Source organism: Pelodiscus sinensis, chromosome 7 (genome assembly GCF_052426305.1).
Source record: "Pelodiscus sinensis isolate ZL-2025 chromosome 7, ASM5242630v1, whole genome shotgun sequence".
In the NCBI taxonomy this organism is placed as follows: Eukaryota; Metazoa; Chordata; order Testudines; family Trionychidae; genus Pelodiscus; species Pelodiscus sinensis.
In genome coordinates this window covers 22,097,248-22,124,865 of record NC_143058.1, presented here as the reverse complement: position 1 = coordinate 22,124,865, position 27,618 = coordinate 22,097,248, and the positions used below count along the sequence as shown (strand labels likewise).

General features: G+C 43.2%; 1 protein-coding gene across 1 annotated transcript in view; it reads left to right on the top strand.

Moving 5' to 3' along the window:
• The window catches only part of LRP1B (LDL receptor related protein 1B), a 1,362,068-nt gene that overhangs the window by 1,304,741 nt on the left and 29,709 nt on the right, over positions 1-27,618 (top strand). Inside the window, exons 85-87 of the mRNA XM_089779714.1 lie at positions 13,579-13,753; positions 26,002-26,106; positions 27,228-27,341. Coding sequence (XP_089635840.1) covers positions 13,579-13,753; positions 26,002-26,106; positions 27,228-27,341 — 394 coding nt within the window. The remainder of the gene's footprint in view (positions 1-13,578; positions 13,754-26,001; positions 26,107-27,227; positions 27,342-27,618) is intronic.

Here is a 27,618-nt window from a genome sequence, read left to right as displayed (position 1 = left end):
TATGTGGAAAGCAACACATTGGGTGATAACTTTCTCATAATACTGGGGAACCAGATTTTTTTACCTCAGTAAGGACAATTTCCCACTGGAAATTCAATACTGGAAAATAGCCCTAAATTGACCTAAGTGTCCGACTGTGGATTCCTTGGGATGCTTCAGTCCCTGAATCCCATTATAAACTCTGGAGTGGGTAGGAGATATGTTAATGAGAGGAGGTGTTACTGGAGCATATAATCTCTGTCATACAGGTCCCATCGGACAGTTGCAGAAAACCTGTTTGAAAATCCTGGTGGCTACTGCAGTTTATGATGAGAGAGCAAGTCATCTCACCACTACCCTAGGACATGGGGAATAGCCAATGTAACATGGAAATAACCCCATTTGGGGTCCTGTACAGAGCAGCTCCACTCAGGCTATGGACCAGGACCTCTACCTTTCTAGCCTTGCTTACTTCTTTACATTGCCTAAGCTTATCGATACTAGAGCAGAGAAGATACTGAGCTTGTCATGCTCTGTTAGCTTTAAATTATATGAGTAAACACGGGAGCATTAATGTATTCTTCAAGGCCTTCACTACAATATTTTTTTTATAAACAGGAAAGTTTTTGTAGATGCTATTAGAAGCAATCAAAGCTTTTCTGAAGAAGACTAGCATGTGCATCAAATAGGAATAGTCAACAGTCTAGACTGACTGAATTTCCAGACAACAAAATTCTGAATATAGGATATACTACATTGCTGTCTCCAGAATAACTGCATAATTTTAACTCACAGATCAAGCTGAATTTACATTGTTAACACGTATACAGTTATAATGGTTATCAGACAGGGGAATTAAGGAGCATTTTGTTAGTTGGATAGTCTCTGGGGCTATCCAAATTGTTGTAGTTCATGATTCAGAACTCTTACTCCACGTAATTTGAAAATTTGTCTTTTTCATCAGCAGAAATTAGTTCAATAAAAGACATACATCACCCACCTTGTTCCTCTTGGGATGAGCCTGGCTAAGGCAACACTTCCTACAGTGAGAGATAAAATTTTAAAATACTTTATATAGAGGGAAGTCCATTGTATTGTAGCAATTGGAATTTTAGGTTCTATCCACCTTTCTCAACAAGCAGGAACAGTATGATTTTTTTTAAAGTTATTTATCTCAGGGAGAAAAAGATGCTATTAAAATATTAATTCAGGAAAGTCCTTGGCCTTGGATAGCTTTTCTGACAGCTTTTGTTAAACGTACAGTTTTTAGATTAATTATTCATTGTATTTTCAACTCTTGATGCAATTGTGTTCCATACACTGAAAAATGGCATCTTTTGGCCAGCAGGTATATGTTGGCATGGGCTTGAGCTCTGATTGTCCTGTATCCACATTCTCTCTCTCAAAGACAGAGTGGAACCAAGCATCGTTCAGTGCTTTCTCACATCCCATAGCTTCTTGGAAGATCTGTGAGCAGTGTCTCTATCTCTTATGCACTTGTGAACTTAAAACATTTTCTAATTTTTATTCTCTTAGATTAGTTTAGTGTTTAAAAAACATTCTTATTTTAAGTTTTCATTTGGCAACTTGATTCTCTTTTGTCATCTGGTATCAAGTTTCTTTAGTCCTTGTGGTTGAAGAGTAATCTCTGGAGATTTAAGTATTGCCCTTCATGTAAAGTATCTATAAGTTTCTATAATGATTGCTCAAGGTGTTTAATTTGCCTTGTTGAGAAGCACTTCACTGACAAAAGTTTAGTTTGTCATTCATTTTCTAAAACAAACACAAAAAGTGACAGGGGCTTTTCTTCTGACCAACATTTTCTTTTGCCAAGTCCATGGGACCAGCTTCTGATCCAGGTAAAGGCTGATCTCTGAAACAAGTTAGTAGTGAATACCTTCCTGCAGGTTGCAACTGATGTCTCATACATTGCAGCAAAACGAATGGCGTTGACTGTAACTACAAAATGAGCATCATGATTGCAATCTTCCTGCATCTCTGGGAAGCACAAAGCATGGTGAAATATATGTAGCAATGTTCTGTGTAACATTATGTACATAAGATGAAATCATGACTGAAATGTATTTACCAGGCAAGTCTAGGGAGCTGGTAAATCTGTTTCTCTATGACCAAGGACCAGTTCACGCCTCTAGCCAGCTGATATCGAAACTGATGGGCCATCACCCATCTATGGCAAAGAAGGGGTCAGATACAAACAGATTTGCATCTTAGCAAATACTAGCATGAAACCTCATTCTACCACACCCCAAATCCCCCTCTTTTCAGCTGAAAAGGACTATATATCAGTGACACTATCAGAAAAATGTATTTCTAAGGGTGACTGAACTGCAAAAGTGAGGAGCAAAAAAAACCCATCTCTTTCATTTCATTGAAAACAACAAAGGAAACCGCTGTTGGATGCTGGGTTGCAGATCCTGGCTTGAGTTATCAGTGTGTTATCTCATGGACTGATAACTGCTTAAAAGATAGGAATAAAAAGGTAAGAATAAATGTTCAGTTTTCAGAACAGTGACAAGTAATTTCTGGTTTTCCCCCGGGGTCCAGACAGCCTATTCAACATCTTCACAATTGTATTAGAAAACGGAATAAAAAGTGAGATTGCAAAATGTGCAGATGATATAAAACTTTTTAAGATAGATAAATCCAAGGTGACTGTGAAGAGCTTCAAAATGATCTCACAAAACTAGGTGACTGAAAAACAAAATGGAAAATAAATTTAATGCTGATAAATGCAAAGTAATGCATAATGGAAAACATAATTCCAACTATATGTATAAAATGATGGGGACTAAATTAGCTGCTACCATGCAAAAGAGATCTTGGAATCACTGTGGATAGTTCTCTGTAAACATCTACTAAATGCGCAGCAGAGGTAAAAATAAAGCAGACAATGTTAGGAAACATTAAGAAATAGAGAATAAGACATAGAATTTCCATATAAATCCACTTTTTGAATACTGCATGCAGATCTGGTCAACTTCTCCCAAAAAAAGATGTCTTGGCATTGGAAAAAGTCCAGAAAAGGGCAAAAAAATTGATTACAGGTATGGAACTGGTGTCATATGAAAGGAGATTCATAAAACTGGGTATTTTCAGCCTAGAAAATAGATTACTAATGAAGGATATGATAGAGGTCTATAAAATCATGACTAGTGTGAAAAAAGTGAATAAAGAAGAGTTATTTAGTCCTCATAACACAAGAGCTATGTATGCGTCATCAAATGAAATTAACAGGTAGCCGGTTTAAAACAAACAAAAATAAGTGCTTCCTTGAATAATCAGTGTAACTCCTTACTAGAGGATATTGTAAAGTCCAAGATTATAACAGGGTTCAAAAAAAAAAAAAGAGCTTGATGAATTCATGAAGGATAGGTCCATCAATGGCTACTAGTATGGATGGGCGGGAATGGTGTTCCCAGCTTCTGTTTGTCAGGAACTGGAAACAGGTAACGGGGAAGGATCACTTAATGATAACCTGCTTTATTCATTCCCTTTGGCATCGGCACCTGGCATTGGTCACTGTTGGAAGACAGGATACTGGGCTAGATGGACCTTTGGTCTGACCCAGTCTGCCCATTCTTATGTTCTTATGAGAATTTGGTCAGCTATATTACTGAGATATGTGCTAATGGACTTTATTGTGAATCTAGTTTAGTTTCAGTTTATAAAGCATTTTAGCTTTATTTTTTCTTAAAATCACTTCTGACTTTATTGCCTCATTATTTGTACTCTCTGTAGGAAAATTAACTTGTTATATTATTTAATTGCAACTAATCCAGTGTTGTGAATTGTTTGGATAACTCCATTTAAGGTAGCAGATTGTTGTATGTTGATACCCTTAGAAAGGCAGTGGACATAATATACTTAAAGGCTACGTCTACACTGGCCCCTTTTCCGGAAGGGGCATGTAAATTTCAGCAGTCGTCGTAGGGAAATCCACGGGGCTCTTATTCCTACTTCAAAAGGGCACTTTTTCCGGAGGATCGGGGCCAGTCTAGACGCTCTTTTCCGGCTTTTTTAAAAGCCGGAAAAAAGCGGCGGACATTTTTATTTAAATGCCGCGGGGGATATTTAAATCCCCCGCGGATTTCCCTATGACGACTGCTGAAATTTACATGCCCCTTCCGGAAAAGGGGCCAGTGTAGACGTAGCCAAAATGTCTAGCAGAGGGCTTGACAGTGCAAAACATATATTTTGGGGGAAATGTGGGGACAGTGAGCATGTTGGGATAGTTATGCAATTAGTAACCAAGGCTGTTGAAAGCCAGAGGCAGTCAGAATGTCTCTCGTGTGTAATTTGTGAGGAGCCCAAGTTGGGATCTATAGTAGCAAAGCATTGTGAGGCATTCCAAATATTACCACAGCCCCATCACTGGTCTATATTGGACCCTGGAATGTCCTGAAAGTATGTTGTCAGCTTTGTCTATTCTGATACCAATAGTTTCTAATTTGCTGTTGATGGTACTAACTTTTTTAACACTCAGGGCATATCTAGACTGGATACCAGAAGTATCCCGAGAAAGCTCCACTACGTCCAGGGAATGCATTTGCTCTTCCACTTTTTTTTTTCTGGAAGAGCAGACACACTCTTTCGGAAGCTCTGTCTTCATCATTCCATGGGGAAAAAGGGATCTTCTGAAAGAGATTTTTTTTCCCCAAAATTTGGCCCATCTACACTATGCCAAATTTCGGAAAAGCCTCTTCTGAAAAAAAAAGCAGAAAAAGGTTCACAGATTGTGGAGTGCATTTTGCATACTTTTTTTCTGAAAAAAAAAGTTGTAGTCTAGACATAGCCTGAGATTCAGGGTACCAGAGCATCTGATAGTATCATGTCTCTCAGACTCACTGATGTTGTTTCTTATGGTGGACATATACCCACCCACAGAAGCCACCAATATTACCTGAGAACCAAGTACATCTTTTGTAGAGATGGGACTTCCTTAGATAATATCCTGGGACCCTGGCTAAGTCTTTTCCACAAAATGAAGAAGAGTGTTCTTTATCCTCTTCTATTCAGGGAAGAATCACTTTACTTATCCTCCCACTACCAAACACTTTGTTCCATGCATGACTTCCTTAATTTCTAAAAAGTATTGCACTTTGTTGTCCAGTTACCACAGGAGTCTAGGGATGAATTAAGAACCCTGATCTCTGAGATAAGTTAGATAAATACCTTTCTGCATGCTTCAACTGATGTCTCATGAACTGCATCAAGATCAATGGCAGCGGCTGCGACTATGAGCATCATAGTTACAATCCTCCAGGATCTCTTGGAAGCACAGATTATGGAGGAGAAACTCCCTTTCAAGGTTTCAGACTTATTTAGCAGCAAAATCAATGACACTGCACACATCAGAGGACTTCAGGGCTATGCTTAGGTTCCTCGGGGTATAGATTCTGCAACACAGAAGGAGACCGAGAAAACATCAGACCTATAAAAACTACCCCAGGCAGCTGTCATCTTCCTCTTCCTGTACAGCACACCAAAAACCATCAGAGCCAATGAAAAAGAAACAAGAATTCCACAGGCAAGGGACCTCAGCTTCTTCCTCAGCAGCAATAAGATCTGCATTCTTCAAGACAGACAATATGGTGGTAGTGTGGAAATCTCCCTAGATACATTCTTGCATGACCTAGACCCACTCCAAAGGCTGCTTCCCCTATACACCTACCTTTTCTGTCCCTTTGCAGGGATTCCTCTCATGATTGACTGTTGCAACAGAAGGTGGAGTTACTTCTAATTTCTCACAGTGGTAGAAATTCCTCTTCATTACACAAGGTTTTTATCTTGATTAGTTAATTCTCAAGGTATAAAAGAGGATAGTGATCAGTCCAATCTTGAAGAAGGAAATTCACTGCATTCATTCTTTGATATTAGCTCTGAAGGGTAGCCCTCACCTCAACAATCCCATCCATAAATCCACAAAATGAGGTTGCATTTTCCAAACTCTAAAATGTTTATTTCCATATATTGAATCACCTTGCACACACAAAGTACTGAAGATGTCAAATGGGGACCTCACAGTTTCAGTACAAAATCTTGCTGTCCAGGTTATCAATAGCCATCCAGGCCTTGCATTCCCTTTGACCACTTCTGAACTCATTCTGCAATTACTCTACAAATTCCGTGTTCTCCAGCTTAACTATAATTCCACATGTGGCAGCATTAAATACATTTGATACATTAGTTCTGCTTCATTCTCCTTATTAGAATCTAATCAAAGAAATATATCCGTTTAGTCTTGCCTTTAGTTCTACCTTTAGTAATTCTAAGTTACATTTCATTTTTCATTTATTTCCATGTCCTTAACTTTTCTTTCCCTCAAAATTTGCTGTAATGCCTAATGATAAGATTGTAGTCACAAAAATAGGTTTGTAGTTGCCTGTACCACTTTTCCCCCTTTTTCAAATATAAGTACTGCGAATGCTATTGACCAGTTGTATGGTACTATCCCCAATTTGATAAATTTATTAAAAATCCTTGCTACCAGATTTGCAATTTCATGCAATGATTCTATCAGTATACGGATTTGGAAATTACTCAGTCTGCACCTCATCACCACCAATTTCAGCATATTAAGCTCTTTGAGTTTTGCTCTTACCTCGGATGCAGTAATTTCCATTACAGTTCATTCATTCGCATTAGCCATTCAGTCTATGCTCCATGTTCTACATTATCATCCTTATTATAAACTGAGACAAAGTGTTAATTTAGTTGTTGGGTCATGTCTAGATTATCTTTAATCTTCATGTTGTAAGAGTTCTATTTCTTTCCTTGTTCTCTTTTGGTTTATATGATTACAAAACCATTTCTCTTTATTTTAGTTTTTCTTGCAAGGTCTAACTCAGCTTAACTTTTGGCAATTCCCATTCTATTCCTATATTTTCTGAACTTCAAGACTTAGCTTTCTTTGTTGATCAGTACCTCTTTCCATTCCTTATTAGCTCTATGCTTGTTAATAATATTTCTGAGAAGGTTCAGCATCCGTTTGGGTCTGGAGACCTTCCTCCAAGCTTTTCCCTCTTACTTGGGATGCAAATTCCAGACAGATTTTGCACTTTTGCTTAAGTAAATTTAATGACTTTTTCCTAAAGTACCTGAACCCTTAAAGTCAGTTGACTACACTAACTAGTTCTCTTAATTTCTCAATTAGTCCTGTGATGGGGTTTGCAAACCCTGCACTGAACCAGGTAGGGTTAAAAACCTGTGGGCGGAGGAATTCCCACCCTTCCACCCAGATTGTGAATGTTCCAAATGCTGGAGCAATGTAAAAGAGAGCTGCTCAGCTCATTCTGAACTGGCCACTGGAGAAGGACCTCTGACAGGAGCTCCAGAGCTGTACCAGCCGGAGATTCAGACAGTGGACCCACGTGACTGCCGTGAGCTTCTAGCACTGGAGGAGCCCCAGGGAGATGCAGTTGCAGGGCAACTAGCAGATCCAGAGACCACCTGGAATGGATCTGCAGCAATGCTGGTAGGAAGTGACCTAGAGAGGGGGCTGGAGTGATATCTCCCACCTAGGTGATCTCAGTGTGCTTTGGTTGGATTCCCCACTGAGCGAGTGGTAGAATACTCTATACTCATGGAGCCCTGGGTTGGGACCCGCTGGAGTGTTTCTCAAACTTTTTTTTATAAAGTACCCCTTTAAAATCTATCTACATAAGGATCCCTAGTGCCTACAGTTTTCAAACACACAATTTTTTTTCTACCACTTTCTGTAATGCATTAGCTTAAACAACGTAATTGTAGCTGGGCAGGCAATTAAATTTTTGGTGTAAAAAGTACAAAAATAATAAAGCGCTGTAAAACTTAAAACAAAAATTCAGTTTTCTCCACATTTCAGCTGTGTTGACATCCTACCCCCCAGACTTCTCTCAAGTACCCCTACTCTTACCACTGGTTGAGAAACACTGGAGTAAGGCAAGCCCTCATTGATTCTAGCCATTAGGCCATGCTGCCCTGAACCAAGGGCTATGCCTCATTGACTTTAGCCATTCGGCAGTAGACCATAGACCAAGGGTTTTTCATAGACTAATGACCCGGCAGCTTACTAGATTGTGTCCACACCCCTGGGTTCCATCCACCCAAGGAATGAGGTGTACATACTAGGGATGTAAAATTTTTGATGCACTTTGCATTGACTATTCAATTAGTTAACAAGGCCACTTCTGCCTTTGAAGTGTAACAACAGCCCCAGAGCTGTTGCTACACTTCAAAGGCGAAAGCACTGCAGCGAGCATGGGGCCAGTGGGGGACTGCAGTCTGCAGCTTTGAACCAAGAGACCAGGTATTGCTACCGTTACCCTCAGCCAAGTCAAAGCTTCTAGCTAAGTGGCAGGGTCCCTTTGAACGTGTATGTCACATGGGACCAGTAAACCATGAAGCTAGGCTGCCAGGTCACAGGAAGGAAGTACAACCTACTGAAAGCCTGGAGGACATGCGAGGCCATGATTATTGCTCCAGAATCTGAATAGGACCTTTAGTGGGTAAACCCTTTGACCCCAAACCAGCAGAGTTAGGTGAAGGCCTCAGCCCATTGCAAAAGAACCAAATACATCATCTCTTAAGAACCTTTCAAGATGTCTTATTCGCACACCCAGGACGGACAGATCTGATATACCACAACATCGCAATGGAACCAGGACAGAAGGTGAGAGACTTATACTGGCCTCTGCCGAGGTAGAGGTGAGATGCCATCCTACAGGAGCTTAAAATGGATGTAATTGAAGAATTGAGGAGTGAATGGAGGAGTCTTCTCATCCTGGTGCCGAAGCCCAATGATGTTATCTGGTTTTTAATTTATTTCCAGAAAGTCAATGCTACATCCCGGTTCAATGCCTATCCGATGCCCAGAGTCGAAGAACTGTTGGAATGTCTAGAATCATAGAACACTAGAACTAGAAGGGACCTCTAGGGATCATCAAGCCCAGTCCTCTGTCATCATGGCAGGACCAAGCACCATCTAGATCAGTGGTTCCCAACCTTTTTTTATACTGGGGACCCGCAAACTCATTCACAAACTTTTGGCAAATCAGCAATAATTTGCATATTCACTATTTTATGCAAATAATGAATTTGTAAATATGCAAACAAAATGTTTCTGGTTTGCCAAAATATGAACCCCAGCCTCAGGACCATATACACTCAAACCCTGACTCCCTGTATCCACCCATATTATGTTATTCAGCCCCAGCTGCCCTCTGGGTGGAGCACATCCCAGCCACCTGCCACGTAATCGTGGCAGGTCCCAGCACCCCTGCCATGTGGCTGTGGGAGGTCCCAGCTAACCACCATGTGGCAGGCCCCCATCACACAGCAGGCCTTGGCTGCCAAAACAGGAGCAATCCCCGGCTACCACACAGCCTCAGCTACCCCCCTCCCTCCACTGCTGCAGCCACTCTCCATGCAGCCCCACCAGCTGGACTGCATGACAGCTGCTGGAGCTGGAATCAGGGCCACAGTGAGGTTGCCCCAGCAGGGACAGTCACGCCATGGCCCTGGCTCCAGCCTCAGCACACCTGGATGCCTCCTGTCCCATGCATCCTACTGCTGCATGTAGAAGGAGGCAGGAAAGAATTTCCCTTATGGGGAATCCCAGTGGATGGCGCTAATCAAAAGATGGGGGCATGGCCTGGCAGTGTGCTATGGCTCTGCAGGGGAGCCACTGCTAGATCATCCTTGATAGAGATCTATCCAACCTGCTCTTAAATATCTCCAGTGATGGAGATTCCATAACCCCCCTAGGCAATTTATTCCAGTGTTTAGCCACCCTGACAATTAGGACATTTTTCCTAATGTCCAGCCTAAACATCCCTTCCTGCAATTTAAGTCCATTGCTTCTTCTCCTATCACCAGATGGGAAGGAAATGAACTTTCTTCTTCGTCCTTCTAACACTCTTTTAGATATGTGAAAACTGCTATCATGTTCCCTTCAGTCTTCTCTTTTCTAAACTACGCAGGCCCAGTTCTTTTAGTCTTCCTTCATAGCTCATGTTTTCTAGGCCTTTAATAATTTTTGTTGCTCTCCTCTGAACCTTATCCAATTTTTCCACATCTTTCTTAAAATGTGTTCAAAACAGGACACAATACTCCAAATGAGGCCTAATCAGTGCAGAGTAGAGCAAAAGAAGGAGGAGCCAAGTACTTATTCACCAGTGACTTGACAAAAGGGTACTGGCAATGCCCCTCACACTTAACCTACAGGTGAAGACTGCCTTCCCCACATCATTTCATCTCTATCAGTTCATTGCAATGCCATTTGGACTATGTGGGAGTGCAGTCACCTTCCAAAGATTGATGAATAAACTCTTGCAATTATATGACCAGTACACAGCCACCTATATACACGACATCGTCCTCTACAGTAATACATGGAAAGACCACTTGCATCACCTCAAGGAAGCTTTCCAGGTCCTATGAGAAACAGGCCATATGGCAAACTTGGCAATGTGCTACTTTGGAAAGGAAGAGGTTATGTACCTTGGATATAAAGTGGGAGGTGGGAAATTACAACCAATGGCTGGAAAAGTACAAGCATTAGCAGAAACACCAACGCCAAGAACAAACAGACAAGTATGCCAGATTTTGGGTCTGTCTGGCTTCTACAGGAGATTCACTTCAGGCTTGGTGATGATTGCTGCCCCGGTTATGGTTTTAGCGAAGAACTCCCAACTCTGCCAGGTGAAATGGATGGACCAATGTGAAAGGGTCCAGAACCTAAAGAGGCGATTAGCACAAGAACCAGTCTTACTACACTCTTATTTTTCAAAGGTGTTCATACTCCAAACTGAAGCCTCAAGGGTAGGGCTCAAGGCAGTCCTCTCCCAAGAAGTGGAAGAGGAAGAACACCCAGTTTTATTCCTGAACCAGAAGTTATTCCCTAGGAAAACAAAGTATTCTACAATCAAGAAAGAGGCCCTAGAAGTAAAATAGGCTAGTGATGCCTTGTGTCATTACCTGCTAGGAATGACATTTAAGCCGATGACAGATCATGCACCCCTACAGGGGTGCCACAATCCCAGAGACCAATCCCTAGGTCATGAGGGATCTCTCCCTACAACTTTATGATTTCTGCATTTTCCATCAGCCATTCAAGGCCCACATGAATGCAGACTTCTTTTCTAGGTTGGGTGAAGAAGAGAAGGAGAGAGAATGAGGAGAGAAGAGGTTCCCTCTTAAGGAAGAGGGAGTGTGATGGGGTGTGCAAACCCCACACTAAACCAGGTGAAGTTAAAACCCTATGGGCAGATGAAGTCCCACCCCTCCACCCAGACTGGGCATGCTCCAAATACTGGAACAATATAAAAGAGAGCTCCGCAGCTCATTCTGGACTAGCCACCGGAGGAGAAGGACCTCAAGAAGGAGCTCTAGAGCTGCACCACCCAGAGACTCAGATGGTGGAATTCAGTGACCCAGGTGACCACTGCAAGCTACCATCACTGGAGACGCCCCAGGGAGATGCAGTTGCAGGGGAAGATCCAGCGACCAACTGGAATGGATTTACACCAGTGCTGGTAGAAAATGACCCAGATAGGGTGTCAGGGTGTTATCTCCCAACCAGGTAATGTTGGCGTATTTCAGCCGGGTTCCCTGCTGAGTGAGTGGTAAAATGCTCTGCCACTTGCAGTGCCCTGGGTCAGGACCCAGTTGGGTAGGGTGGGCCCAGGTTGCCCTACCAGGGCCATTGTACCCAACCCTCATTGACTCTGGCCATTAGGCTATGCTGTCCTGAACCAAAGGCTACCCCTCATTGACTTTAGTCATTAAGCAGTAGTACCCTAGGCTGAGGTAGTTTTTCATAGACTAACAGAGATTGCTGATCACCCAGCAGCTGACTAGGCAGTGTCCACACCCCTGTGTACCTTCCTCCCCCCCAAGGGAAGAGGTGTGCATACCCCACGACAGCCCTATTGAAGTAAAAAAAAAAACCCTATTACCAATCTGTTTTTGATTATTTTCCAATTTAGTTTAAAGTGAATCAGCTCGTGATTATTCAGTCTAAAGTTATTTTCTTCAACCAGCTCATCTATATATCATCCTCATTACTTAGCAAAAACAAATATAAAATACTGTCACCTTTATTGGCTCAATGACTATTTGGTGAGAAAATATGTTGTCTCACTATACTGAAAGAAGGACAAGATACAGTTGGTATGAGTTTAATTGGTCCACAACCTAATTATTAGATGTCAGGAATTACATGGCAGACACAAGTATACAATGCAGATAAGCCCTTGTTTATTGCATAATTAACCAAGGAGAGATTTTACTAGCTGCCCCTCTTTTTCCATTCAAGTTCCTCCAGCAAATTTATTAAGGGGATCTTTTTCCATCCAGGTACCTCCAGAAAGCCATTGTTAGGACTTTACCATACCTAGGGTGCTTCCATCAGCTCTCCTTCTTTTCCCATCCAGGTCCCTTTACAAAATCCAATGCTGGAACTTTACCATCTACCCCCTCGTAGGAAAGTTAAGATGGGCTATAAGAATGGAGGGATTGGCTCCCTGCCATACCAATTATAGGAGTCCTCAAGTGCCCTCATTTCTTCCTTTAACAATTACCTCTTTTAAAGTGCTTTCCTAAGCCATTTATCCGGTCACGATATACCTAGAAATGGAGGAGCTGCACTGGAAAAATATGTTAATTATCAAATCCAGGAACAATGAGCCCTTATCATTTTGAGTAATTTGTTCTCCATTCTATCTGTAAGAAGACAAAGGGTTCCATTCTACATTAAATTTATTAATTCAATTTATACTGTATGTCGTGACCACCAATAAATGCACTAATGTTGACTAGCCATGGATGGAAAAGCTATTTAAAAATATTAAAAATACAGATTATCCTTTTAAGAATTGAGAGAAAATTCCAGGATCCATTTGACTGATACAGAAATAGAAATCAATGTTAACATTAAAAAAGCAAATTCTCTGTAAGCAAGTATTAAAGGTCTATTTCATATTACTTGCTCCTTTTAAAAGAATATTGGGAAATGGGAGGAACTCTAGGAGATTTCATATATTAATAACAGGACATAGGGAGCTATTCCCCTTTATGGTTACAGTATTGCAGATACTTAAACAGTCAACTAATTATAACCTACAAAACAATGGTGTCACTCAAAATGCATGAAGTTAAGCATGTGCTCAAATATTTGCAGGATCAAGAACTCTGTCTCTAGAAGTAACTGCTAGAATTACATTATTACATATATTTTATTATATAAATTTTAATAATTAATACAAACTTTACAGTTTCTACTATGTCTCTTTAATTGAATTACTGAAGTTAACATGGCTTAGCTTTCATTTCTCTTTTTGAAGTTGGTAGAAAAATAGCATAATTTGCTAGGCTTCTAGAAGGAATCCTCTATTATCTGCCTAAATATATTTTAGGCTAATGAGTAAATTACTGGAAATTTATAGTAATGTTTACATATTTTGAATCTTATTATATTTTTCAATGAGTGAACTTGCTCATTTCTTTTTTGTTTTTGCTTTTTAAAATAAAAATTGCATTACTTTTTAAAAATAATTTTCATCATTACCTTTTTATGTTTTACTTACACATTCTTTACAGATGTATGCCACCATTATTGTGTGAATTCTGAATCTTGTACCATTGCTGATGATGGAAGTGTAGAATGTGTCTGTCCTGTACAATATGAGGGTCCAAAATGTGAAGTGGACAAGTGTGTAAGATGCCATGGCGGGCACTGTATAATTAACAAGGACAGTGATGATATAATATGCAAGTAAGTGTTTCTGTAAGATCTAAATTGATCTATTATATACATAGATCAACTGATCATTCAAATGCAATAATCAGCAAATCATTATGTTTTATATTGTACAACAAAGTGGTATCACATGAATGGTGAGTGAGTTAAAAAAGTTAAAATGGTGAGTTAAAAGATGGTGTAAACATGGGTATCATTATTAGCTCACAAATAACCAGGCAGAAGCCTTTGGTTTTGATGGAATTTGAGAATCCAAGCTCTGAATATGACAGGTGGGACTAAATGATAATGTGTACAACTTCAAGGAGAACATAACTTCAACCAAAATGAAAAACTACATTTTTCTCTCACATTCTTAGTAAGTATAAAACATGATTGTGCCACGGTAGCTGAGCTTATATATTATTCTAAACATTTTTGGAAATAAAGACTGACAATTTCTTACACTGCATAAAAGTCTTTGTTTAGGTTATAATAAGTAGAAAATATGTGATGGTGTGGGATACCATAAAGTTTTTTACTGTCACAGGTTTGGGACAACCACATTATTCATACAAGGAAAACAAATATTGAAAAGTATATATGTTGTTCACAAAAAATGGAAATAAAAATATTGTGGTGCTCCATCCTGCTCCGTTGTGCCTCGTGAAACAAGGTTTACAGGAGCAGTCGACAAAGGCTTCCTTTGTCGACCGATCCGCGTCTTGACTCGTGCACTGAGCCGGCACAGCACGGCGGCCACTTTTATTTTAATGAAGCTGGGGGTATTTAAATCCTGGTTTCATTGAGTATGTCGGGTAGCCTATTTTACATGCCTCTGTTGGCAGAGGCATGTAATCTGGACATACCCTATATGTCTTTCGGGATTACTTGTGAACAATTGATGATTATTCTCTGAGTACTGGTTTCCAATCAGTTATGCACCCACTTCACAGCAATGTTGTCTAGGCTATTTTTCTCAAATTTATTTATGAGACATTCATGTGAGACAGTACCAAAAGACTTAGTAAAGTTTATATATATATATCGCATCTCTTTCTTCTCCCATCCATAAGACTTGTAACACATCAAAGAAGGAAATTAGGTTGGTCTGACATAATTTATTTGTGACAATACTCATCACTTTATTATCTCCTCAGTACTTACACGTTGATTGTTTGATTATTTGCTCCATTATCTTTCCAGGTAACAGTGAATGAGGTTATACAACTTCCTTAGGTCATTTATACCAGTGCTTAAGCACCCTGACATCAAGCTTTTTCTAGACTATGTCTAGACTACGGAGAAGATTCGAAAGAGGATATTCAGATTCCACAGGAATTTGCATATCTTCTTCTGATCTCACTTTCAGAGCCAGAGCTTTCAAAAGTGAAAGTAGTTTAGACGTGGCTTTTTCAGCTAATCCCCCCATTGTCAAAAAGCAGAGTAAACCTCATTTTTTCGGGAAAGTGGCTTTTCCACAAGGGGGTGGTGTAAGCTGGTAGGCCTCCTGGAGGGGTTCCTCTACATCTAGGTCAGTGGGCGGCCAGTCCACCCCACTACGCACCCGCTTAAAATAGTCACCAAGTCAATAGTCCCCTTAGTCCAGTTCCCGGCCTTCGGTCAGGTTAGGACGAGAGACAAACAGTTCAAGGACCCAGCCTTGCTTCTGGTCAGGGCCACAAAAAAGAGTCTGAGGCTGTCCCAAGGCCCTGGTAGAGCCAGCAACAAACAAAAACAGTTAGGAGACCTTGGCCGTCAGGGCAGGGCAGCGAGCAAACAACCCCCTTGGTATAGGTCCAGAAGCCCAGGCCTTGCTTTAGGCGGGCAACAAATTCCTCAATTAGTAGGGCCCTAGCCCTGGTTCAGGAAGGGCAGCTGCAATCCAAGCAGTCTATAAGTCCCGTGCACCCTGGCCCTTGGGCAGGACGGGGCAATAAACGCCAGCAGCGCACAAGTTCGAGAAACCTTGCCCTGTTTTAGGCATGGGCAATAAAGTCCTTAACTAAAGATGTCCTAACCCTGGTACAGGGCAGGGCAGCAGTAATAGTCCTACAGCTTTAAGAGGCCCAGGCCTGGTCCCAGGCGGGCAGCAAACTCTCACAGTTTACCAGTTCAGAGGCCTCTGGCCTGTCTCAGGTGGGGCAGTCACCCTTAATTAGGAAGACATTGGCCCTGGTTCATGGTGGGGCAGCAACAAAAAAACAATCCACAGTTTAAGAGGCCCAGGCCTGGTCCAAGGCTGGGCCGCAAACAAACACAGTAGCAGTACGAGCAGGGAGTGGGCCAGGCCTTCGTTCAGGGTGTGGCTACAAACACAATACAGGTTGGGGTCTTCTTGTTCAGGAGGGAGGCTGGCTGGTCACCTGCAGTGGTGGTGAGGGGGAGACTGCCACCCGACAGGTGGGTGGCAAGGGGAGCGCAGGCCCACCCACTCCACTGCACCCCGGCCCAGGGCCCTGGATGCAGCTGTGCAGCTGCTGCTGGCTCAGCGGGGGCTCCAGCCCGCAACGCACCGGCCCAGGGCTTTTACCAGTCCATGCTACCCCCCTGGGCCACTTCCCATCTCCCCCTCAGCAGGTACCTGAGTCTGTAGCAGGTCACTTGGGGAATCAAGGGCAGTGTCATCCCAGCAGGGTCTCGGTGGCCCAATCCAAGCCTCCACTGATTGCAAGTCCTGGGACTCTAACTGGTAGGTGGGCCACAGAAAGCAGGGGTGTCCAGGCTGGTCCTTGGGGTCCAGTTGGTCTGCAAGGTCAGCGGGTCCTCCAAGTCCCATGGTACAGGCGGGTGACAGGGTTCAGGCAGGTCTTCAGGGTCAATCACCCTTGGAGGCCTGGGCCACATCCCAGTCTCCCCAACAGGGAGAACAGGGCTGGTCTCTGGTTCCTTTGGATCTGAGGGAAGGCCTATGGGAGGGTCCAGCCAGGTCTCTGCTTCCCATGCAGGGAGTTCGGCGTGAGCCTCAGAGGCAGTTGGAGGCCCGAGCCAGGTCTTGGCCTCCCAGGCAGGGACCTCTGGGCCGGCCTCTGGCTCTTCCAAAGGCTCGGTCCAGTCTGAGCCCTCAGTCTGGCTACTTATAGTCCTAGCCCCGCCCACTGACTTGCGGTCAGATGATCAGGAGGGGGTAGGCTGCGCCCAAAATGGCTCCCGGAGGGATTCCTCTGCCTCCAGGTCAGTGTGTGTCCAGTCCACCCCCACTATAGGGGGGTTCACCAAAAAAGCCGCATCTAAACTACTTTCACTTTCGAAAGCGCTGCTTTCAAAAGAGAGATCGGAAGAAGGTTTGTAAATTCCCACGGAATTTGCATATCCTCTTTTGAATCTTCCGTGTAGTCTAGACGAGCCCCAAATGTCCAACCTAAACCCTCCTTACTGCAATTTAAGCCTTGTGCTCCTTGTCCTATCATTAGAGGTTAAGGAGAATAATTTTTTTCCCTCTTTGTAACAACCTTTTAGGTACTTGAAAGCTGTTATTATATCCCCTCTCAGTCTTTTCTTTTCCAGTGTATACAATCACCATTCTTTCAATCTTCCCCCATAGGTCATGTTTTCTAGACTTTTAATCACTTTATTGCACTTCTCTAGACATTCTCCAATTTCTTCACATCTTTCCTGAAATGTGGTATCCAGAAACGGACATAATACTCCAGCTGAGGCCTAATTAGTGCAGAGTATAGTAGACGTAGTATTTCAAATGTCTTGCTTAAAACATTCATATTAATACATCCCAGAATGATGTTTAGTTTTTTGCAACAGTATCACACTGACGACTCATATGTAGCTTGTGGTCTACTATGACCCCTAAATCTCTTTTTGCACTACTCCTTCCTAGATAGTCATTTTCCCATTTTTATGTATGCAACTGATTGTTTCTTCCTAAGTAGAGAATTTCGCATTTGTCCTTATTGAGATTCATCCTGTTTACCTCAGACCATTTCTCCAGTTTGTCTAGATCATTTTGAATTCTAATCTTATCCTCCAAAGTACTTGCAGACCCTCTCAGCTTGATGAAGTGTACTCTCTATGCCTTCATCTAAATTATTGTTGAAGATATTGAATAGAACCAGTTCCAAAACTGATCCCTGTGGAATTCCACTAATTATGCTCTTCCATTTAATGGTGAACAATTGATAACTATTCTCTATGAATGATTATCCAATGAGTTATTCACCCCTTCATAGTATCTCCATCTAGGTAGTATTTCCCTAGTTTGTTCATGAGATAGTCATGTAAGATTATATCAAATGCCTTATTGAAATCTAGATATAGCACATCTTCTGTTTCCTCCATATCTACAAAGCTTATTATTCTGACAAGGATAGCTATCAGGTTGGTTTCACATGATTTTTTTTTGACAAATTCATGCTGAGTAATACTTACCACCTTATTATCTTCTAAATGTTTGCAAATGGATTCCTTAATTATTTGCACCTTTATCTTTCATGGTACAAAAGTTAAGATGACTGTTCTGTAATTCCCTGAGTTTTGATTATTTCCCTTTTCATAGATGACACTATATTTGCCATTTTCCAGTCTTCTGGAATCTCTGCTGCAGTCCATGACTTTTCAAAGATAATAGCTAATGTCTCAAGTCTACATCTAAACTACACCCCTTTGTCGGTAGAGGGATGTAAATAAGACGTAGATTTAAATATCCCATGCTTCATTTGAATAATCGCATCATGGCGCTGTTTCAAACAAGCGCCATTTTGAAACTGACACCGCTGTTTAGATGCAGTTTTTTCAACAATGGGACACTTTCGAAAGCTCCTGTACTCCAGCGCCCTGTTGTTGAAAAAAACGTGCTCCATTGTCGAAAAAAACCACACAAGGCATAAGGACTGGCATAAGGATCTTGCACAAAACAGGGTCTTTGCAAAAAAAAACAGACATCCACACTGCTTCTTTTTGCGCTAAAATCCCTTGAGCAAAAAGAAATGGCAGAAAATATGTTAATAAGATCATGACTTATGCTAATGACTCTCTCATTAGCATATTTTCTGTTGGAAGAACTGGCAGTGAAGACGAAACCTTATTGTTTTCCCCTCTTCATTAAGTAAAAGGCCTGTCCTTGGTCTTTCTCTTTCTTCTATTATGTATATGTATACAGATTTAGTTCACTTTGTGCCTGGACCTTTCTAGTTTTGCCCCTACATATCTGTGTAATTTATTTATATTCATCCTTTCTCATTTGACCTAGTTTCTGCTTTTTGTAGGACTCCTTTTTGATTTTTAGATCATTCGCGATCTCCTGGTTAAGGCACTGTGGTTTCTTGCCATACTTCCTAGTTATGTAATATGTTATAGACTCCTTTTAAAAAGCAAATTATAATAACCAGTATTATTTTTAAATGTGTTTTGCTTTTTTAATTATAAGCATATATAGACATCTACCAATTTTGCTTTGTTTTTGTCTTTGTATATTTAATTTTGTATCCATATAAAATAGATATAATGGATAGACTTACTGCTGACAATGCAGAAAAGTACAACATGCTCCTTAGAGAGCATAAATATGAATACATTAGAAGATAAACTCTAGTCATTTTTCCGCAACTAAAGGGTTAAAGAAAGAAATAGCTTTTCACATTCATGAACAAAGCTTTATGAAAATCACCAGCATCTTAAAACCCTTTTTTGCAATTTGAAGGTTGCTCTGTAATTGGCCTTTCTTTAGAAGCCCTGTTGTTAGTGCATATTACCACTGGAACTAAGCTGCCACCTACACAGTGCTAACCTGGGACTGCTAATAGACATGCCTCCTTTCAGTTTCTTTCTGTTACAATAACTTCAGACTGGAAGAAAGTAGGGCTATTGGTACTGCTAGTTATTTAATGGAAGGCAAAGCTTTAACACACATTAAAAGAAAAAGCAAAATTGAGACCCAAAGGGAGAAGACAGGAATGAGGTGAAGAAAACAATCAAAGAAGTAAGAATGAAAGAAAGCATTGAAAGAATGAAGGATACAAGAAAATAATGGAATCATGAAAAGCAAAAAAAGAAGCCAAAATAAATTGTTTGTGAAGATAAAAAGAAGATGCAAATAGAAAACATTAAATATCATAGAGTTGGCGTTTGTGTACATATGACAGCATTGAATTCTACTTGTTTTTTTCTGTTAAAGGACTGTTGTTGGTGTGCAGATGGGTAGATTAGGTGATCATATTCAATATACTGTAATTCATGTACAAAAGCAGTGTGTCTTCAGTTGGATCCCACTTCGTGTTTTATAAGAATAACAGTAAGAAAGAATCAAATTTCTAGTATACAGGCACATAAAAACTTTCATAAAATAGAATATTCATATATTGGGAGAACTATGTATATATATTGCTGCTAGCCACTGTATTTATCTGCATCAAATTGTAATTCCAGTAGCAGAGGAATAGCTTGATAATCAACAATTAGGTATGAGAATGAAAGATTGGACAATGTACAGCTACTATCGTTGGACTGAAAATACTGATCAGGAGTCAGATTTCTTAACACATGGTTTCTAGGTCAGATCTCAAAAAGAGAACAAGTTAAGTTTTGCTGCATGTTTGTAACTTTCATCAGTTTATTTTACAATGAACATAATGGGAGAAACTATTAAAAGATCTACTTTTCTCAGCCGTTACAAATATAGTTTCTATTCTAATTATAGGAGGAAACTGGTAATCAGAGACCACTGCTTTAGAGCAGTTGGCGAATGCCATCAGGAAGGAAACTTTTTTAAATTAAGGCATTGGAATGGAACTTGGGAATGACAGTTCACTTCACAATCTGTAAGGGTATGTTTACACTACAGCACTAACTCGAACTAACTTAATTCGAATTAGTTAATTCGAACTAAGCTAATTCGAACTAGTGCATCTAGCCCTAAAAACTAGTTCAAATTAGCGTTTTGCTAATTCGAACTAGCATGTCCACACTGAGTGGACCCTGAACCGAAGTTAAGGCTGGCCGGAAGCAGTGCCGGCAGGGCATCAGGTTAGGACTTAGAGCGTGGAGCTGCTGTCTCAGGCGAGCCGAGGGCTGTGCTTAAAGGGACCTGACCCCCATCCCAGACAGACAGTTCTCAGGGTTCCCCGCTTGCTTGTCTACCTCGATGAGGGACAGCAAAGCAGTCCTGACTTGGAGTGCCCTGAGTGCCCACACTCAGCACATCACAGCACTCGGCCATCAGCCCGGCTGCACTTGCCGCAGGCTGCCATCCGGGGAAGGGGTCAATCGGGGGACTGCAGGAGAGCTTCCACCCCGAGGAGCCCACAGAGCCACCCCAGTCCTCCCCATCGGGGGCTCATACACCATTTCTCCCTCACCTCCTTCCACTTACCCCTCCCTAGCCCCCCTTCCTGATGTAAAAAATAAAGGACACGTGTTCAAAATAGAAACTCTCCTTATTTAACAAAACTGGAGGGGTGAGGGATTAACCTCTGGGGAGACTGGGAAAAGGGGGTGGGAGAGGGGCAGGGGAAACCTGGGAGGAGGGAGCTGGAATGGGGAAGCCAGGGGAAGAAGGAGGAGAGGAAGTATAAAACTATAGTACACCATATCTTCAGTACTGTGTACGGATGTGGTCTCCTCACCTCAAAAGAGATGTTTTGGCCTTGGAAAGCATTCAGAAAAGGGCAACTACAATGATTAGGGGTTTGGAACAGGGGACTTTTCAGCTTAGAAAAGAGGAGACTGAGGGGGGATATGATAGAGGTCTATAAAAGAAAAGTTATTTATTAGTTCCCATAATAGAAGGACTAGAGGACACCAAATTAAATGAATGGGTAGCAGGTTTCAAACTAATAAAAGAAAGTTCTTCTTCACAAAGCAAATAGTCAACCTGTGGAACTCCTTGCCACAGGAGGCTGTGAAGGCTAGAACTATAACAGAGTTTAAAGAGAAGTTAGATAAATTCATGGAGGTTGGGTCCATGGAGTGCTATTAGCCAGGGGGTAGGAATGGTGTCCCTGGCCTCTGTTTGTGGAAGTCTGGAGATGGATGGCACGAGACAAATGGCATGGTCATTGTCTTTGGTCCATCCCCTCCAGGGTACCTAGTGTGGGCCGCTGTCGGCAGAGAGGCTACAGGGCTAGATGGACCTTTGGTCTGACCCAGTACGGCCATTCTTATGTTCTTATGTTCTGGGCTCAGGGTTGGGGGTCTCACTGGACCACCTTGATTTTCATGCAAACCTGTTCCTGGGTTTTCATGTGGCTTTTGGTGGCCAGGATGGCAGCTATCCTGCCCTAGACAGCCACTTTCCTGTGCCTAGTGCGGAGGTCATGGACGTTGGAGGCCTCCCCCCAAACCTGGATGAGGTCCACGATGTCCGCACTAGACCAGGCGGGCGCCCGCCTCTTGCAGCCCCGGGCAGGCTCCTGGGAGCCGCCAGCCTGGTCCTGGGAAGAGGCAGAGGGCTGAGTGGCAGTGGGTGGCTGGCTTGTGCCGTTCCAGGTGCAGGGTCTGCTGGCTTGGTGCTGGCAGGCTTGCACCTGGTACGGGCACCGTAGCCAGACCGTGCACCTTTAAGGGCTCCGGGGCTGGGAGGGGGGCAGACGAGTTTCCCTGGTTGTGCCCGAGTGGCCACCAGGGCAAGCTGGGAAGGGCTAGCCTCCCACTAGTTCGAATTAAGTGGCTACACAGCCCTTAATTCGAACTACTTAATTCGAACTAGGCATTAGTCCTCGTAGAATGAGGTTTACCTAGTTCGAATTAAGCGCTCTGCTAGTTCGAATTAAGTTTGAACTAGCGGTTTGCCTGTCTAGCGCCTACGAAAGTTAATTCGAACTAACGGCTGTTAGTTTGAATTAACTTTGCAGTGTAGACATACCCTAAGAGATTTCCTTGAAGATCTTGGCCAAAGTTGCTTTGATCATCATGTACCTTTTTCCCCTATGTAAAATGCAATATTGCTTTTCACTCACTATTTGCCTACTTAGATCAGGGACTCTCACATATTAATGTATGTACAGCAGTTAGTACAATAACCCAACTATTAGGTTCTATTTCCCAACAAACCATCACTAATAATCATGATGAATTTTTAAAGTAATATGTCCGCAGAATTCAGTTCAGACTCAAGCTGAAAGTGAATAAACATTAGAAAAAATGAGATTGACAAAAAATGTTATTTAAAGTTTTATATAGAAACCAATTAGCTTGTCATGAGACGGGATTTTCAGGTCTTCTCTCCTGAGCTCTCTCTCTCTGTCTCTCTGTCTCTCTCTTCCTACTGCCTCCCCTCTCCCCCAGAGCTCTCCTACGCCTCCTGCTTCTCTCCGTCTCTTTCTTTCTCTTCTCCCCCTCCTGTCTCTCACTCTCCCTTTCTCTTCTCCTCCTCCTCCTGCCTCTCTCTCCCCTCCGTCTCTCTCCGCCCCCCTTCTTCTTCCCCTTCCCCCCCACTGTGGTGCTTGGCTGAGTGCTGCCTGCTCAGCCGGGCTGCCGCGAGGGAGGGGGGCGGGGCGGTGACATACACAGCTGGGGTTGGGGCCGTGTACATCACCGCCCTCCCTTCTCCTCCCATCCCGGGGGAGTCCAAACAGCCCCTTGTGCTGCTGGCTCCCCCGGCGGCCCGGCTGAGGGGCGCAGCACTCAGCTCAGTACCACAGCGAGAGGGGAAAGGGAGCCTGGCTGTGTACGTCACTGCCCCACTCCCTTCCCCTCCCTCCATGGTGTCTCGGCTGAGTACACCACTCAGCGCCACGATGGGAGGAGGAAGGGGGGGCAGTCACGTATACAGCCACACCCGCTTGCCTTGTACATCATCGCCCCGGCCCTCTTCCTGTCCCACCGGGCCCACCTGAGCGGTGCTCAGCTGGGCCCCAGTGGGGGAGCAAGCAACAGCAAGCGGCCTGTGGCTGCACCCCCCACTCGCCAGGTCTGATTCCCACCTCCCTCCTCCCGTCCAGCCCCCTCCCAGCTCTGCTTCCCACCCCCTCTTCCTGCTGGCCAGCCCCATAGCCCCCTGGACACCCTCCCTGCCAGTGCTGCTTCCCTCCCCGCTTCCTCCAGGCCCCCCCATTCTCCCCTACAGCCCCCGATCACCCCCCAGCTCTGCTTCCCCCCCCCCTTCTGGCCAGCCTCACCCTTTTCCCCTCCCTGCATGGTGTCCCGCCCTCTTCCCCTTCCTCCCCCTCCGTGGCACGCTGCGCCATTCCCAGCTGAGCGGCACTCCCGCTGGGCCCCGGCAGGGGAGCAAGCGGCGACAAGTGGCCCTATGGCCGCTCAGGCGGGCCCAGCGGGAGCGGCGGTCAGCTGGGCCCGGGGTGACAAGAGGCCGTTTGGGGTCCGCACTCCGCACATGTGCGGAGCGCGGACCCCAAAGGGCCACTTGCTGCCGCTTGCTCCCCCGCCGGGGCCCAACAGGAGCGCCGCTCAGCTGGAAGCGGCGCAGCACGCCACAGTGCACCATGCAGGGAAGGGAAGGGGGCAGGGCTGGTCAGAAGGGGGAGTGGAAAGCAGAGCTTTGGGAGGTATTGGGGGCTGTGGGACTGGAGGGGTGGATGGGGGGCAGAGGAAGGGGGGAGGGAAGCAGCACTGGCGGGGGGGATGTCCTGGGGGCCGTGTGGCCCGAACCGCCATGGAGCGAGGGGAAGGGGGGCGGGGCGCTGACGTACACGGCCAGGGGGTGTGGCCGTGTATGTCAGCGTTACAGACGCACAGACACTGGGCTACTATATATATGATGTAGGCATGATATTAGTGTTTTTCCTTAAGCCCTGAATGGAATGTTTTTTCAGACCTGAAATACTGAAGATCAGTCCTTTTATTAGTCACTAGTCAATTAGCCCATCATAAGACGGGATTTTCAGGTCTCTCTTCCATGTCAGTCTTCTCTCCTGAGCCTCCGGTCTCTCGCTCCATCTCTCTCTCTCTCTCTCAGCTCTCCTCCGCCTCCTGCCTCTCTCTCTGTCTCTCTCTTTCTCTTCTCCCCTCCTGCCTCTCAGTCGGGGGACCATGGAGCTCAAATGGCCTTTTGGGCTCCGTGCTCCTCGTGCTGCATGAGGAGCGTGGAGCCCAAAAGGTCGCTTGCACCACTTGCTCCCACGTGGTGGCCTGGCTGAGCGGCCCAGAAGTCAGCTGAGCGCCATGGCGGGAGGCGAAGGAGGGCGGAGCGGTAACTTTCACGGCCAGGGGGCAGGGCCTGGAGCCGCTGTCACACCGCACATCACCACCCCACCCTCTTTCCCCTCCTGCCATGGTGCTCGGCTGACTTCTGCGCCGCTCAACCGGGCCGTCACAGGGGAGCAAGCGGCCATTTGGGCCCTGCACTCCCCATGCAACACAGGCCACCCAGAGGGAACAGCCAGCATTTCAGCAACAGTGCCGCCCAGAGGGAAAAGCCAGCATTTCGGCGTTACAGAGTCTCAGACACTGGGCTACTATATATATGATTATTTGCTTACATGTATATACCACCTAAAGGTTTTACAAGCCGTGTCTCTCCAATGCCTCAGAGATGGGAATAACTGTGGGACAATAATGCAAGGAAACAGTTCCTTTTAAAGGAATTATAACCTTCCTTTCCTTGGAGACATTCACCCTCTTTGTCATTCTGAGGATGGGGATGGTTAAGCTGATTGACAGAACACAAGGCTATAGCAAAACCCATTGACTCCCACACTTTTAATGGGACAGTTTGTAAGCCCTTCCCCCAATTCTAAGAATAATTTTGCACAAGGCAAAAAGCTCCAACACCATTTATTTATCTTCTAAAAAAGATGAGGAATGGGTGGGGTTCCTTATGGCCAGACATTCCCATCTTCCCTTCATCTTAATCCTGGTATGATGGTTTTGGGACCAGGTTAAAAGAATGAGGGGCTGATGGCCACCCTCCACAGGTGGAATTAATCACAGTAGAAAGAATGACCTGCATAGGAGGAGTTATTGTTTTATAGTTCCCAGATATATTACCTAGTTGCACCCTAGTTACCATATTTCTGGATTCTTGTTTCATCTTCCATTGATATCCAAGACAATCGCATAAGTAAGCACATTTGCAGCAATGCAAAGATACTCCATTAACATCCACAATGATTTTGGTGAGAGATTCCATACATTATAGTAATGTTTTATTTTGATTAATTAAATAGATTGAAAAGTATTAGAATTTATAATGAATAAAGATGATCTGTTCTACAAAAAATCTGTTTAAAAAGTTACTGCCTCAAGCTTGGCAGTCTTCATGAAATCTAATTAATCAGCAGTTGTGTTACCTCTCATAAAATGTATATTTTCTTCTGTAGATTGCATTCACTTGCAGCAATAATGATGTGGACAACCTTTTTTTATTATTATTTCAGCTGCACTAATGGAAAGATTGCTTCTAGCTGTCAGTTATGTGATGGCTACTGTTACAATGGTGGAGTGTGTCAACTGGACCCAGAGACAAACATACCTGTCTGTCTGTAAGTATCTTTGTGCGTATCAGTAGAACATTTGTGTGGCAGTAAATAATAAAGTTTCTGTTCATCTTCATTTCTGCTCTGTTCAGGTATTTATGATGTGTCACTCACAATGGTATCTTTATGTCTCCAGGTGTTACTCTTGTCTGTCACTTTGTTCTACTGCAAGTTGTTAAAATATTCTTTTTGTTCATTGTTTGGCATTGTTGATGATTTAGTAACTATTGTTTATTGCTCTTCAAATAGCTTTAACTAAGAATTAGCTAGCATCAAATCACAGCAAGAGAAAAAATTTACAATTGAATACTCAGAATAATTTAAGAGTGAGGAATGAGGAACTAAACTCAGAGAATTCAGATACCTAGTACAGGTTGGGCCTCCCTACTCTGGCATCCTAAGGACCTGACCCATTCCAGATGAGGGATTTTTGCTGTGCTGGGTGGCCCTGCCAAGCAGCCTTGCTGCTGGACTCTTGGCCACCCACTGCAGGGATTCTGTTCAGAGAGTCCCTGTTTAGAGAGGTTCAGTTTGTAGTATGGGATTAACCATCTGTGATAGATATTTTGGTGCCTAATGATTTCTGTCTCTCTCTCTTTAAATGGTGTGTTGTCATATTTTAATATCTCTTGATATAGTTTGGTGTAAAACCATGAAACAACATGGATTCTCAGGAATAAGCAGTTTCACACACTTTAACTCGTGTGGTTTTGTAAAAACACGTAGAAGCTGCAGCATGTACTAAATGTTAACAACAATGCTTAGGAAACAATCATGGAATATCTTTTTTTTTTTAAGGACATCATGGTCTGGAATTGCCAGTACTGTTAGGACATTTGGCTTTAGTGTTTAGTTTCAAAAGCTCTGATTCCTGAAACAAGAGGTTAATACAGCGTCCACTGTTATCAGAATTTTTTTTTATTAGTGTTTATTATGCAAACTTTTCAAAATATCAGATTGGACCTCCTGTGAAAAGGCTAAGCATATTGTGTGTGCGTGCGTGTCTGTGTGTGTGTGTGTGTGTGTGTGTGTGTGTGTGTATTACCATCATTGTATGTAATGAGTTTAAAATTTGTTCTGCAAAAGGCAGAATATTTATTTAGCTGTATTTTACTGAAATTCTGCAGATGCTCTGTGGGGTTTAAAAGTCAGCGCTGTGACCAGAAAGTGAACCCTTGTGATTACTACTGTCAGAATGAGGGAATTTGCACTTTAACTGCGTTTAATGAGCCGAGATGCAAGTAGGTTTAACCTTCCACTTAATGCTGCACATTGTGTGACATCATTTCAGGCCACAGTTCATTGGTTTAAATCATGCACATTCACATACATTTCACAACATATACTTTATCTGGGGACTCATTTATGTAATACACACTTAGCCCTTTTGATAGTCATACTGATGAGTGATTTAAAAAAAGACTGTTGGAGTATCTATTGTCATATTATTAGAAGATGAAATGACAGTAAAAAAATTATAAAAGTAGTATTTCAGCTTTTTGCTCATGAATGTAGGAT